The sequence below is a fragment of the Ictidomys tridecemlineatus genome, chromosome 3 (genome assembly GCF_052094955.1).
Source record: "Ictidomys tridecemlineatus isolate mIctTri1 chromosome 3, mIctTri1.hap1, whole genome shotgun sequence".
NCBI lineage: Eukaryota > Metazoa > Chordata > Mammalia > Rodentia > Sciuridae > Ictidomys > Ictidomys tridecemlineatus.
This window is the reverse complement of record NC_135479.1, coordinates 165358763-165371557: the sequence shown is the minus strand read 5'-3', so window position 1 is coordinate 165371557 and position 12795 is coordinate 165358763. Positions and strand designations below refer to the sequence as shown.

The window sequence follows — 12795 nt, the reverse complement described above, 5'->3', positions numbered from 1 at the left end:
CTTCCCTAAGCAGATGAGGAAAAAATTAAAATTTCTAAGTGTTTAAAAGAGTAAAGTCCAAGAGAGGCCAAATAATGACTCAGTATCACTAACTATCAACAAAATTTGAGGCCACAATTGGGTTCCAGATTTGTCTCCAATTCTCCTAACCCTTATTCCATCAAGATCAAGGAAAGAACACTTCTTATTTTCACACCATGTCTGCATAGTACCTTTGAACGTTGCAATTCCATTGTTGCTAAGTCTACCCTTTTTCTTCTAATTGACAAGAAAAGATATACACGAGTTCTTGAAAGGCATGTTTATTACTAATGAAAATAGCACACTGATATACACAAGAAAAGACACTTTTATAAATGTAAAGAAAATGTTTGTTTCTAATTAGCTAATATTAAGACTAGACATTTTTAAGAAAATTATACAGTAACATGAATTTATTTGATCCCATTTAGGATAAAATATCATTATAAGTAAGATGAAAAAGAAAAATCCTTCATTACCCATACTCCACATTGAACATAAACTAGGGTTGTACACTATTGCACAAGAATCACAGTCTTTATATATAAGTATACCTATATCCTCTGATACCATTATTATTTTTTCCTATATATGCCTTTAATCACTAAAGAAGAAATATAAGAAAGGGGAAAAAATAGGATGAGGAATCATTTAATCTCAGCTGTAGTAAAAGCTATGTAGTTGAGGGAAAAGATTAAATCTATCCTGAGTGAGTGGTTTAACTTTGTCTTATTAAACTCATAAGAGTAGTAGTATATGGTTTTAAAAACTCATGGGTCAAAAAAATTTCCAGGCAAATTCTTTAAATCATCAATTACATTATGGTACTCTCCCACTTTCCCACCTCCAGCCAGGATGCTTTATGGAACACAATGCAACAGACTTGAAGACTGCGACCTTCACATCAATTTTCTGCGTTTATCACACATTTGGGAACAGAATGAGCAAGGATCCTGACTCACTGCAGCTGGATTATAAATGAAGAAGATTGGCCCCACCCGTTTCTACTGGGAATTGTTAGAAACATATTAGAGGGGGAAAAAAACCTGACCCATATTATTCTTGGCTAAAACATCTCAATTTAATAAAGATAAGTTATTCTCCTAAATCAGCTGTTTCCTTATGAAATAAATATGTTGTCTTCCCTTCCCATTGCAAAATGGAAATCCACTCCAGGACTGAGAGACGTCAAGGTGCCCATGGTTGAAAACATGAAAATGACACAAAGGTACCAGCTGCCAACTTATTTGTGTTGGATGAAATGAAAGGCAAACTTAGAAAATGAGCACACAAATGAATAACTAGCTCAGGTATCATATAAGTGAACATATTTTTATGTTTTAGAGTCTACAAAAAAATACTTGTGTAGTTTCCATTGTTTTGTCAGAGGTAATATTAAGTCAGCGCTGTTCACCTACATTATGATTCACTACGCAGCCACAAAACAAAACAAAACAAAAAACAGGACGTGGGAAGCCGATCCAGACTGACTAAATATTGAAGAATTAAAAACAGAGGTGGAAATAAAATCAGGTAAAACCCACACTTGTCTTATTGTGTGAAGTAAATATGACGTTAGGCCTCATGAATGTGAACAAATACCCTTCAGTCATTGCAATGGTGAAAATGGAGCCCTGTTTACCAAATAAATTTCCATTTACCCAGAACCCATGAAAAAAGCATCATGTAACTCAATGATAGAGGCTGCATCTATAAGACTAAATAATCTATAGTACCTCATAAATCTGGAAAAAAATTAAGTTTGAGTTATTTACCATACATTTTTAGTACTTTACTGCATTTTATTGTCTTCAAATAAGTTGACAGTCTTACTAAATATTATATTGGTAGGTTAATGACAATCGTCAAAATATTTCAAACTATTCATTCATACAGCCTAAATGAGAGTCTGGCCTAAGATTTTAAAATAACTACTTAGATTGTCTTGGGGAAAGCTCTTATACTCACAGAGCAGAGGATTGTTACTGGGGAAACTGCATTTTGCAGTCTTTTTCAATGTAGTTCAGCTACAGAAAAGGTAAGATGAAACTCTTTATTCCTAAACTAAGGCCTTCTGGGTTTTTTTTGTTTTGTTTGTTTTTTTCTTAATTCCTTCACTCTTCCATTTCACTGGTATGGAACAGACATTAATGTAGGGCTAAGTAATTTGCTTCTTCATGACAAGGTCATGCAAAAGGAAATCAGAAATAGTGATGTGTGTCAGAATTCCCAAATCCCCTCTTCACTGCTTGGCTTGTGGAAAACAATGATCCTACTTTGGCTCAGTCTGTACTTCTCCTAAGTGCTTCACATGGTGAACTACTCTGGACAACCTTTATGTCCACCTAGAATTCAAATGGGTGGCAAGCACTCATTCAAAGAGTTGCCTTCTAGGGTTAATTTGTGACTAAAAACAAACAAAAACATTTTTTCATCTAATTTCATCCAACACAAATAAGTTTTGGGGAAAAAACTTTAAAATCTTAAGCAGAAAATTTTGGAAGTTTCACAAATAAAATCAAGCATTTAGTAGTGACAACTATCTTTATAATACTTAAATATTTTTAAAATAATTATCAATTATTTTTCAAATTCATCTAGAAGAAAATATCCCATCAATGGCTTGTATCCATGTTAAACTACTTGAGGATCCATTTTGTGATTAGGGAACAAAAAGAAATATTAAATGGAGATTAGGGAGCTATACACACACAGACACACACACACACACACACACACACACACACACACACACGGGGAGGAGAGGGGAGGGCAATGTTACCCATATGTACTTTGCAAAATGCCTGGATAGCTTAATGGTTTTCCCTAGATTAACAATGCATGTAGCTGGCCCTAATATTTAGTTTATGCTGACCTCATAACAAGTAAAATTGGCAGTAATCAAATTGAGAAAAATAAGTGAACCAAGTATTTTATCTTATAGTTATTCTACCTCTGGTTAATTATATCCAGTCAGGAAATTAATCAAAATGTTCAAGATTTTTTTGGCAATATGAAGGTGTCCAACATAATATATTTGCATTAATAATAACCTACTGCCTATGCAATTTTGTATTAATTATTTAGCGTTCTCCTTGCTCCTTCCCAAAGCTACCCATTCAGAAAAAAAAAAAAAAACTAGCAAAGAAGAGTTTTTGACTTCTATTTTCAGTCAAAATTTATGTACAGTGTGAACTTTTCTAACTTATACAATTTTAAGAATGTTTTAATTGCCATGAAAGTCTCATCTTGTTTTGTGTAAGTAGGGATATATACAGGAGATATTATACAAAAGAGAAGCATCACCAATGAGCTAATCTAACATGAGGTAGTGAAGTGCTGTTTTCCAAATTAAAATGCCAGCAACTACAGAAGAACCAGGATTTGTCCAAGACATTTTGTGATTTCAGAAGCAGTCAGGGAACCTGTTGGTACTAACTGAGTCCATCAATCCATCAGCAAAACTTGCTATCTATGCTGTGGCTTTGATCCCATACCCACTCCCTCCCTGCCCACATGATTAAATTCTTCTTTCTACTAATAGCAACTGTCTAAATGTTATACATGTGTACTATTCTGGAAAGCTTAAAAAATAGGATATTGAAGAAATTAAATAATACCGTTAAATATGCCCAGGAAATTCAAAATCCTGATAGAAGCATCAAATATACACCTAATTCTATTTTGCAGCAGAAGATTGTTCTTTTCTTCGGCAGTTTGTACAAAAACAAAAAGAACCATTCTATTTAAATAAATGTCTTTCCCCTTCAACTTGAAAATAACAAGCATGATACAAAATATTGACTTACTAAGCTTGACTCCTTGTAATAGGCTCACCTTATTTTCCTATTGGGAAACCTGAGGCACAGTTCTTAGGAGACACCCTCAAAGATACAGAAGCAGACAGAAATTGCAGCCTTATGTCTCAGGTCTGACTTTTTTTTTCCATAATACTTTTCAGAATGAGTGCAGCTCTGAATTTCTGGAAACACAGTTCTTGGTCTTTGTAGAAATAAAAATCATCACATCTCAACTACATTCTGAAAATTTAAGCTGGGAAAAAAAGTATGCCCCACATATACTAAATTTTTTAATAGAAAGCTCTTCTCTCAACAGTGTTCAAAATCCAGGTGAGTGATATGACATAGATAACAAGTGGTCTCCATCTTCTGTAGGCTCCAATTAGTGTCAAAACGGGTGTTTGGGTCAAAGTTCTTCCCTGTCATTAAAAAAGAGAGAGAAAGAGAGAGAAATTCGTTGGAAAAACAAGAATGTACTGAAATATGTTTTTGTTGTAATACATTGATCTACATTCCTAAAATCACCAGTGCTTTCTATTTTTCTTCTTTGGAGTACATCTTTTTGTACTCTGCTAAGTTAAAAAAAAAACAAAACTACAAGACCATGCAATGATTTCACAGAATCCTAAATTAAGTCCATTAACATTTTCTTGGGCTGCTTGATTTACAAGAATGATGAGACTAAGAAAAAACTGAAAATGCTGTATGGGCTATGTATGTGCCTCCATTTTTTCAAAGCCATCTTCCACCTGTGAACATCCTCACAAACGCTATAGAATCTGTGTGGAAATTCTTTTGTTTCACAAGATCTTCTAGTTTGAATCTCTGTTTCATGGATGTTTTTTGTGTATTTTAATGTGAGGCAGTATATCATAGAAACAAGCATGTCATCATCTGCTTATCCCTAATTAGGATGAATCCTTTCTTGGAATGTCTTGGCCAAGAGCTGATGTATTTTTAATTCAGGTAGCACATTTGGGCAGGTGGTTCTGAAGGACTTACAATGGGTTTTAGAAAAGACAAAAACATCATTGATGTTCTTTCTGTTGCATACTACTGAAATAGACCCATGGGACATTTTCTGGCTAGAGATGCAGAGATGAATGAACGTCCCAGTTTTAAAAGGCAAACACCAGTATTATTGCACTGACAGCTTTCAGCAAGGATTGGAAGCACTTCCTGGGAGCCCAACCAGATGCCTAAAGATTATTAGAGGTGTTTCCACCATGCATATGGATTTTAAAATGCAACTTACTCAGTTTATTTTGATGGCCATTTGTTCTTTCTAGAAGAGAGGGATCATGAGTCAAGGAGGCTACCCATTGGAGAAAAAGTATTTGGAGCAAAAAAGCAGAGGATCAGTTCAGGGCCATGACTATTATCTAACCATTGGACAACTTCTTTTACACACAAATCATTCTGGTGAAGGTAACTGACTAGGACCCATCCATGAGCAAGTACTTCTGTGAGGGCAGCAGTAGGACCAAACATCAATAGCAAATTAAAAATCTCACCACTACAGTCAACTAATGCCCACAGTGGTCTCTTTTCAAGATAGTTTATTTCTGTAACCTAAGTCTTATTGTGGATTCTGGAGAACAAAGAAAAACTCGCAGGAACTTGCTCAAAATTTATACTGAGTAAAGCAAATGGAAAGAGACAGAATGAAACTGCAATAATCTTGATAGAGGGAGGAGGTACACTTTAATGAGATTGTTATTCAAAGCATACTGAAATATATATAGAGATGGAAACGGAAGGATGTGCTGAAATATGTGAGGATTTATGTCTCCTCAAATGCCTTTCATAGAAACCATCTATGAAAACTACTTTATGGCAATGGATTACTGGCAAGATCTATGCAGATAAGAGAGAAACTATGACATAGCTCAGGAATCTCTAGGCCAAAATAGATAGGGTCTTAGTCTGAAATCTTCTCTGTCACTGGCTATCATTATCATCTTAAGTAAATGTCTTCATCTGCCCAAGACTTCCTTTCCTCAATTAAGGAACATCCAACTTATACAATAATTATAAGAAGTAATGAGATAATCCATATTTATATACATAAAGAGCTCAATAAACGTTGATGATTACCAAGACCTCTGTCACATGAACAGGAATTACATGCACATGCTGGCTATACTACTCTAAGATCAGCTATTAAGATCAGGGGTCGGGGGCTGTGGTAAATGCTTACATTTGATGCTCTCTCACAAAAGCTGCAAACTCAGGATCATTGGCATACAGTTCCAAAATTCTCATTCTCTCTTGAATTTCCTTAAACAACAACAACAAAAAAAGTCACATACTGCATTAGAAAAATTTCATCAGTCTTTTGGAAGATATAATTATTATAAGGAATTGTGAGATTCTAGGCTATCCAGGGAAGAGCTATAAGAAAGCATTCTCAAAATGGAAGGTTCTATATGTACTATTAAATATTGCATGGACTGCTCTAACCCCAGCATACATTCCCAAGAAAGTAAGTGGGGCAGGAAAGAGTATTTACTAATAATGGAAACGAGTCACTTGGTGGGAAATAAGGTACAGCTCAAAGTTGAATATTTTTGTATACCACATTGGCTGGGAGATATCATAAGGTGAGAATGAATTGTGAAATATTTTTCATTCTCTCTCAAAGCCTGTGCACATACACACACATACATCAGTAGTAGCAGCAGCAGCAGCTGCTCCACAACAGAAATGCAAAAGTTTCCTACCTCTTTGGAAAGGTTAGTGCTCTCATACATCTGTCTGATTTCTTCTCTGCTCAAACCACCAATCACTGCTTCCTTAGCAGAGCTGCGGAAGGCATGCTGAGCATAGGGTTCCTCATATTGATCACGCCTGGCCTTGCGGCTTTCATACGCAGGGTTGCACTTCACAGCGTTCTCAATGGATGAGAGGCTGTCTGGCTGCCTGCTAGAGCCAAAAGAAAAAAAGATATGACTGATTCAAGTTCTTTGGATGCTTTACTACTTGAAAGATAAGATTTCTGATGAGGTAGAAAAAGAAAGGTAATAGACACAAATGGGGTGGGGGTAACTGTGAAGTATCCAGATCTCAAAAATTATTTGTAAAGTTTCATCATTATTATCTCCTCAGCTAAATGGCAAGCATTCTGTGGCACTATTTCATTCATCTTATTTTCTCACAGTGCCGGAGATTCAATGCATATTGATGGGAACTGTCTGTCAGTGGATACTATTCCATTAAACAAATACAACTGCATCATTCTAAGAGTTAAACATATCAAAAATTAGTGTATAACCACACTGAGACTCTGACACAAATACAACTATAGGGAGACGGGAGCATCTGGGCTTCAAATTCAATTCAGGTCTAAAAATATTTAATGGGCATTGATTGTACACCTAGGACTGTTCTAGATGCTAGTGAAACAAACAAACAAAAAAACCCTGAAATCTTTGCCCTGAATGAGATGATAGTCTGGTGAAAAAATCAGAGTCAACAGGAAGCATAAGAACAATGATGGAGGTATGTCCTGGGTGCTCTAGGGACTCAGGAAGGGTACCTCCTTAGCCAAGGCAGAGGGAGAGGGAAGGAAGGATGCCCTTGGGTAGCGCTGGTAGACTCCAGCGCTGGCACTGTATCAATTTCAACCAGGGACTATGATCACAAAACAACCCAAAGTGTCTTTGGATCCCTTGTCTAACACAGGGGTCAGGCTCTATTTCCCCCATTAATGAAGCCATGTTTAATTAAACAGAGAACCAGATTTCATTTCTTGTCAGATCCTTACCCAGATTTATAATATGGTTAATTACCCCTGGTTATGAGCTAAAGGAGAACAAAATGTAACAGAGCTGACCTTCGACAAGGGAAACTCACTTTTCCCATCTCATCTCCATCGATCCCGCTCCACATCTCCCCCACTACAAAACAGGCATTCCAGCCACACTCAAGGTGCCCTTCCTCCAGAAGGCTCAGGCATGCCTCCCTGACTTGAATCATGCTCATTCAATTAGCTGAGAAGTCTCATCTACTCCCTTCTGTCTGATAAATACCACAATATTTAAATATCTTTAAAAGGCTCTCCCCGGGGCAAAAATTAGTTTATTCCTCACCTAGGCCTCTTAGCATCTCACTAATGGTGTTACTTATGTTTCTTTTCAATGTGAAACTCCTTTGAGGACAGGGCCCAAGTTTTATTCAACCTACAGCTCTCTGTCCAATATTTGATACATAGTAAATGCCAAGTGAATGAGTAAACAGAACATTTTCTTCCATCAGGGAGTTCTCTTCCTTATTTACCGGAAGGGCCGCTCTCCTTCTCTTGGGACATGCTGAGCCTGAAGAGTCTTGACAAGGAAGAAGATGACAATCGAAGAGACGAGGAGAAGTCCAATCACAGAGGCTATGGCGATGCCTATGACCAAGGGCTCAGACACAAACTCCTCACAGTGCTCACCTCGGTACCACCAGTTCTCACCCACCCGGCATCTGTAACAAATGCAAACTCTGAATCACTTTGTTCAAAGTGGCAACGAACAGCAGAACCTTTGGTAGGACTGGGGAAAGGTACACATATAAATGCCAATCATGTGAAGCTTCACTGAAGAAGCAAATATATGGCCAAGGATGTAGATTAGTGGTTCAGAGCCTAACATGTATGAGGACCTGGGTTTGATTCCCAGCACTATAAAAAAAATAAAAGGTAAAATATAGAATGAAATATTATTCAGCCTTAAAGAAGAATGAAATTATGGCATTTGCTGGTAAATAAATGGATGGAGCTGGAGAATATCATGCTAAGTAAAATAAGCCAATCCCCCCAAAACCAAAGGCTGAACGTTTTCTCTGATATGCAGGTGCTAATTCACAACGAGGGTAGCTAAGGAAGACTAGCATTACTTTGGATTAGACAGAGGAGAGTGAAGGGAGGGGAAGGGGGATGGGGGCAGGAAGGATAGTAGAATGAATCTGATATTATTACCCTATGTACATATATGACTACATAAAAGGTGTGATTCTACATCATGAACAACCGGAAGAATGAGAAGTTACACTCTATTTATGTACAATGTGTGAAAATGTATTCTATCGTCATGTGTAACTAACTAATTAGAACAAATTAAAAACTTAAAAAATAAATAAATAAACCTCATTTTAATACTGATGGCCTTATAATCATCTCTGAAACCCCTAATACAGTTACTCTAAGTACCTCAGTAGCACATATTTAGACAAAATTTTTAAAGTTCCAAACTTAAATAATAAACTAAACTGGGTATATAATTCAGGACTATTAAATGACCCCGTCTTTACAAGAGAATTAGGCAGCAACCATCTACTGTATGGAAATAATTTCTATGATAAATATCATAAGAATAACCTTAAAATTATAGGTGTTAACCCCCCATTTTCTTCAAAAGTATCTATAACCTTTGAAGCCCAAATCTCTAATTACAGCATACCTACAAATGGCCCCATGCCCGGGCATAACGTCACACTTTCCGTCGTTCAAGCAGAAGTCAGGCTGTAGGTCACAGAGACTCTGACAAGGCAATTCATCCACACTCCTGTATCCAGGGTAGCATCTGCACTTGGCTTCTCCACTCCAGGGGTCAACCAGACACTCAGAAAATTCATTGCAGGCCTGAAACTTGCAAGGATTGGCTTCATCACCTAAAACATCAAATGAACCAGAAAATGATACAAGGAAAGACAAAGCACAGGAACTGGGGTATAGGAAGCCCCTCATTAAAGCTCCTCCCTCACATAACACAGGACAACACCCATTCTGAACCATCAAAGTACACCATCACCCGACCTATAACACAAAAAGTTCTGATACATCCTGGACTGAGAGTTTTTCAGTTCCTCTGAAACTCAGAGCCAAATCATAAAACTCCATGATCTGGGCAAGCCCCTACGTGTTTTATCCAGGGAGTATATAGAAGCTTTATAATCAATGTCATGTAACTATAGATCTGAACTGTACAGTTTTAGAGACCAATCATTCTCACCAAATCTACCCTGTTATAGTTCACATGCACACACTGCTATGCGCCTACCCCACACTGAGACCACAGGGTCAGACATGAGAGCCCAGGGGAGAACTGGGAGGAGCCTCAGGGATGGATATAGCCCCAGAAGAGGAGTCTTCAAGATAGTCTAGATTTGTGGAAGCCAATATTAGAAAAATAAATCACCCCTACCATCCTCCTCAGGCCATTCGCAACAATATCTTGGCTTCAGTAACCAGTAACTTCATTTTTCATTGAGAGGGTAAGGAAAAATGCCAAAAAAATTAATTAGAACAGTAAGCCATCAAAACTGATATAAGACACTAATTATAATGGGTCTTCCACCTATCATGGTCTCATCATAGGCTCTTCAATCCGTGAATGGCAGATAGGCAAATGGTGACAGAGATACTGGAAAAGAAGGAAACAGGTAGAAATGATCCATAGACTCATCTGTATGAAAAAGTATGAAGTTAACCTAAAAGAAAAGGAGAATAAAAAAGAAAAAGAACACACTTTCTTCGTTTTCAGAGATATTAATATTGTTTTGAAAAGCCATGAGTTTCTCGCTGCTCTGGAAATTAAAGATAATTTTGTATAAGTTTGTGTCCTTGAAGTTTAGAGGAGGATCTCTGAAGCCGGTCTCCAAAGTTCACAGGTGGGAAGAGAGGGGATGTATTAAATTAAAAGTTATGTGCATCTAGAACTTCAAAATAGGACTTTATGTATAAATAGAGTCTTTGCAGATATAATTAAGTTAAGAAGAAGTCATAGTGGATTGGGAGGGTCCCTGACTTAATGACTGAGATATCCTTATAAGAAAAGGGAAATCTGGACACAGACAAATGCAGAAGAACACATTATATAAACAGAGATTTGAGTGAAAAAAAAAAATGTCAAAGATTGTCAGAAAATACCAGGATCTAGGAAAAAGCAAGGAAGGATTTTTCTCTACGCTGCTGGGGGAAGCATGGCTTTGTCAATCTTTCATTTTGAACTTCTAGACTGAAGAACTATGAAAGGATACACTCTATTGTGATAAGCCACCCAGTTTGTGGTACCTTGTTAAACAGCCTTAGAAGAACAATAGAGCAGACACTACCAAGCAGCTCATGTAACAAGGCGAGCATACAGATGTGCTGACCTCCACTGACAAGAAGATCGCACAGCAAGATTCCACTGCGTATTTCCTCAGTCTTTACATCCTTGTCCTACTAATCATTTTGGTACTAAAATAATCTAATCTTGAGCTAGCCAGTGAGGAATAGAGGTGTATATAGTGGGTGGGGAGGATGGTATTTTATAGATCTCTTTTGTTGATGAAAGTAGAATTTTCTGATACACTATATGTGGGTGAGGGAGAATTACACAAGAGACAAATCAGTTGTTTTGTTTTTGCACAGGGCGATTGAATTGAGGAGAACTTACCACTGACCTACATCCCCAGCTCTTTAAATTTTTAAATTTTGAGATAAGGTCTCATTAAGTTGCTCAGGCTAGCCTCAAACTTGTGATCTTCCTGCCTTAGCCTCCCAAATTTCTGGGATTATAACCACTGGACCTAATGAAAAGTCAGTCTTATAGCTGCCGCTCTTGACATAAAAATGATCATCTGAGGACCTTTACCCAAGGTATACATGTAGAAGGAAAATTCTATTTGAAATTTTAAAACTTTTGTGGCCATTCTGTGGGTGTGTAAGAGGGCAAAAGAAAACAATTTACATTTTCTATATATTAGGAGAAAGGTATAGATAGAGGGAAAGGATAAATACTATCCCCTTTTGCTCCCAGAGGTCAAGCCTAATATTTATAAAAGAGACTAAATAGAGTCTCTTTCCTGACCCAGAAAGCTAAAGCTGGATGTGGAGAATAGCTTGCCCCTGTGGGAAAGTACCTTGATATATGGAGAAACAAAGGCAGATTTGGAGCTAAATTTGGAATGGGAGACAGGGATCTAAATTGTCAATGAATTACACAATTCTGGCTTTCCAGGAGCAGCCTACAAAAAGGATTGATGGGCCAAGGAAAATGAGAGTGGAGAGAATGTGAAGATGGTCTGGAAAAAAAGCTTCCTGGCCAGGGCAACATGGGAGCTGGCTGGTCCTGGGGGGAAACGGGTCAGTAGGAGATGCCCATGAGAGGATGGCTGAGGAATGCTAATGGTAGTATTTTTAACCATTTTCTGTGCTTCAAAAAAGCCTTCTTAATGACCTTCACATCATCAGCAAATATCTAATAGAATCAATGTCTTACATTTGAGATGCTTTGGAAAAAACTTTAAAATGAACTAAGAACTGTGTTAGATTAACAGGAATAACAGACACAGAGTTAAGACACATGTGAGATCAAAAATTCAGCATAGTTTAAGAAACTCAGAGATGGAAGCCAGCTGCAGTGGTGCACACCTGTAATCCTGGGGGCTCTGGCTCCCAGCTCCCGGGACTGAGGAAGGAGGATCAAGAGTTTGAAGCCAGAGTCAGCAACTTAGAGAGGCAATTAGACTCTATCTCTAATAAAATATGAAATTTAAAAAAGGATTGGTGATGTGGCTCAGTGATTAAGCAACCCTGAGTTCAATCCCCAGTGCCAAAAAGAAAGAAACAAAGAAACTCAGAGAAGTAGTAATTAAGTAATTAAGAGATAGTTAAGTTCCCTAACAATGCCTATGGGTATTGAGGGGTGGAGAAACATTGAATGTTTTCTTCTGTATGTGGGAGAGATTACTGCCCGTTCATTTGACTATTAAAAGAAAAGGTGACCCTATAGGGGTTGGGGTTGTAGCTGAGCAGCAGAGTGCTTGCCTCCCAGTGTGAGGCACTGAGTTCTGGATCCTCAGCACCACATAAAAATAAATAAATAAACAAAATAAAGGTATTGTGTCCATCTACAACTAAAAAAAAATTTTTAAATGGTGATACTATAAAACTGGATGACTTGGCATGCAGCCACGTGTGAGTTACATAATAAATTGAAGCAAATGA

At 37.4% G+C, this 12795-nt stretch overlaps 1 protein-coding gene across 4 annotated transcripts in view; it reads right to left on the bottom strand.

Annotated features, from left to right (window-relative positions):
- Positions 1-286: 286 nt before the first annotated feature.
- Impg2 (interphotoreceptor matrix proteoglycan 2) overlaps positions 287-12795 on the bottom strand; it is an 88221-nt gene continuing 75712 nt past the window's right edge. For 2 of the 4 annotated variants that reach the window (XM_078044320.1, XM_078044322.1), the window contains exons 16-21: positions 9263-9473; positions 8100-8288; positions 6545-6746; positions 6022-6101; positions 5077-5106; positions 287-4240 (exon numbers count right to left, since the gene is read on the bottom strand). In XM_078044320.1, the coding sequence (XP_077900446.1) occupies positions 5082-5106; positions 6022-6101; positions 6545-6746; positions 8100-8288; positions 9263-9473 (707 nt within the window). In that variant the 3' untranslated portion in view covers positions 287-4240; positions 5077-5081. The remainder of the gene's footprint in view (positions 4241-5076; positions 5107-6021; positions 6102-6544; positions 6747-8099; positions 8289-9262; positions 9474-12795) is intronic. The other 2 variants (XM_078044321.1, XM_021733083.3) reach the window with 2 other exon arrangements.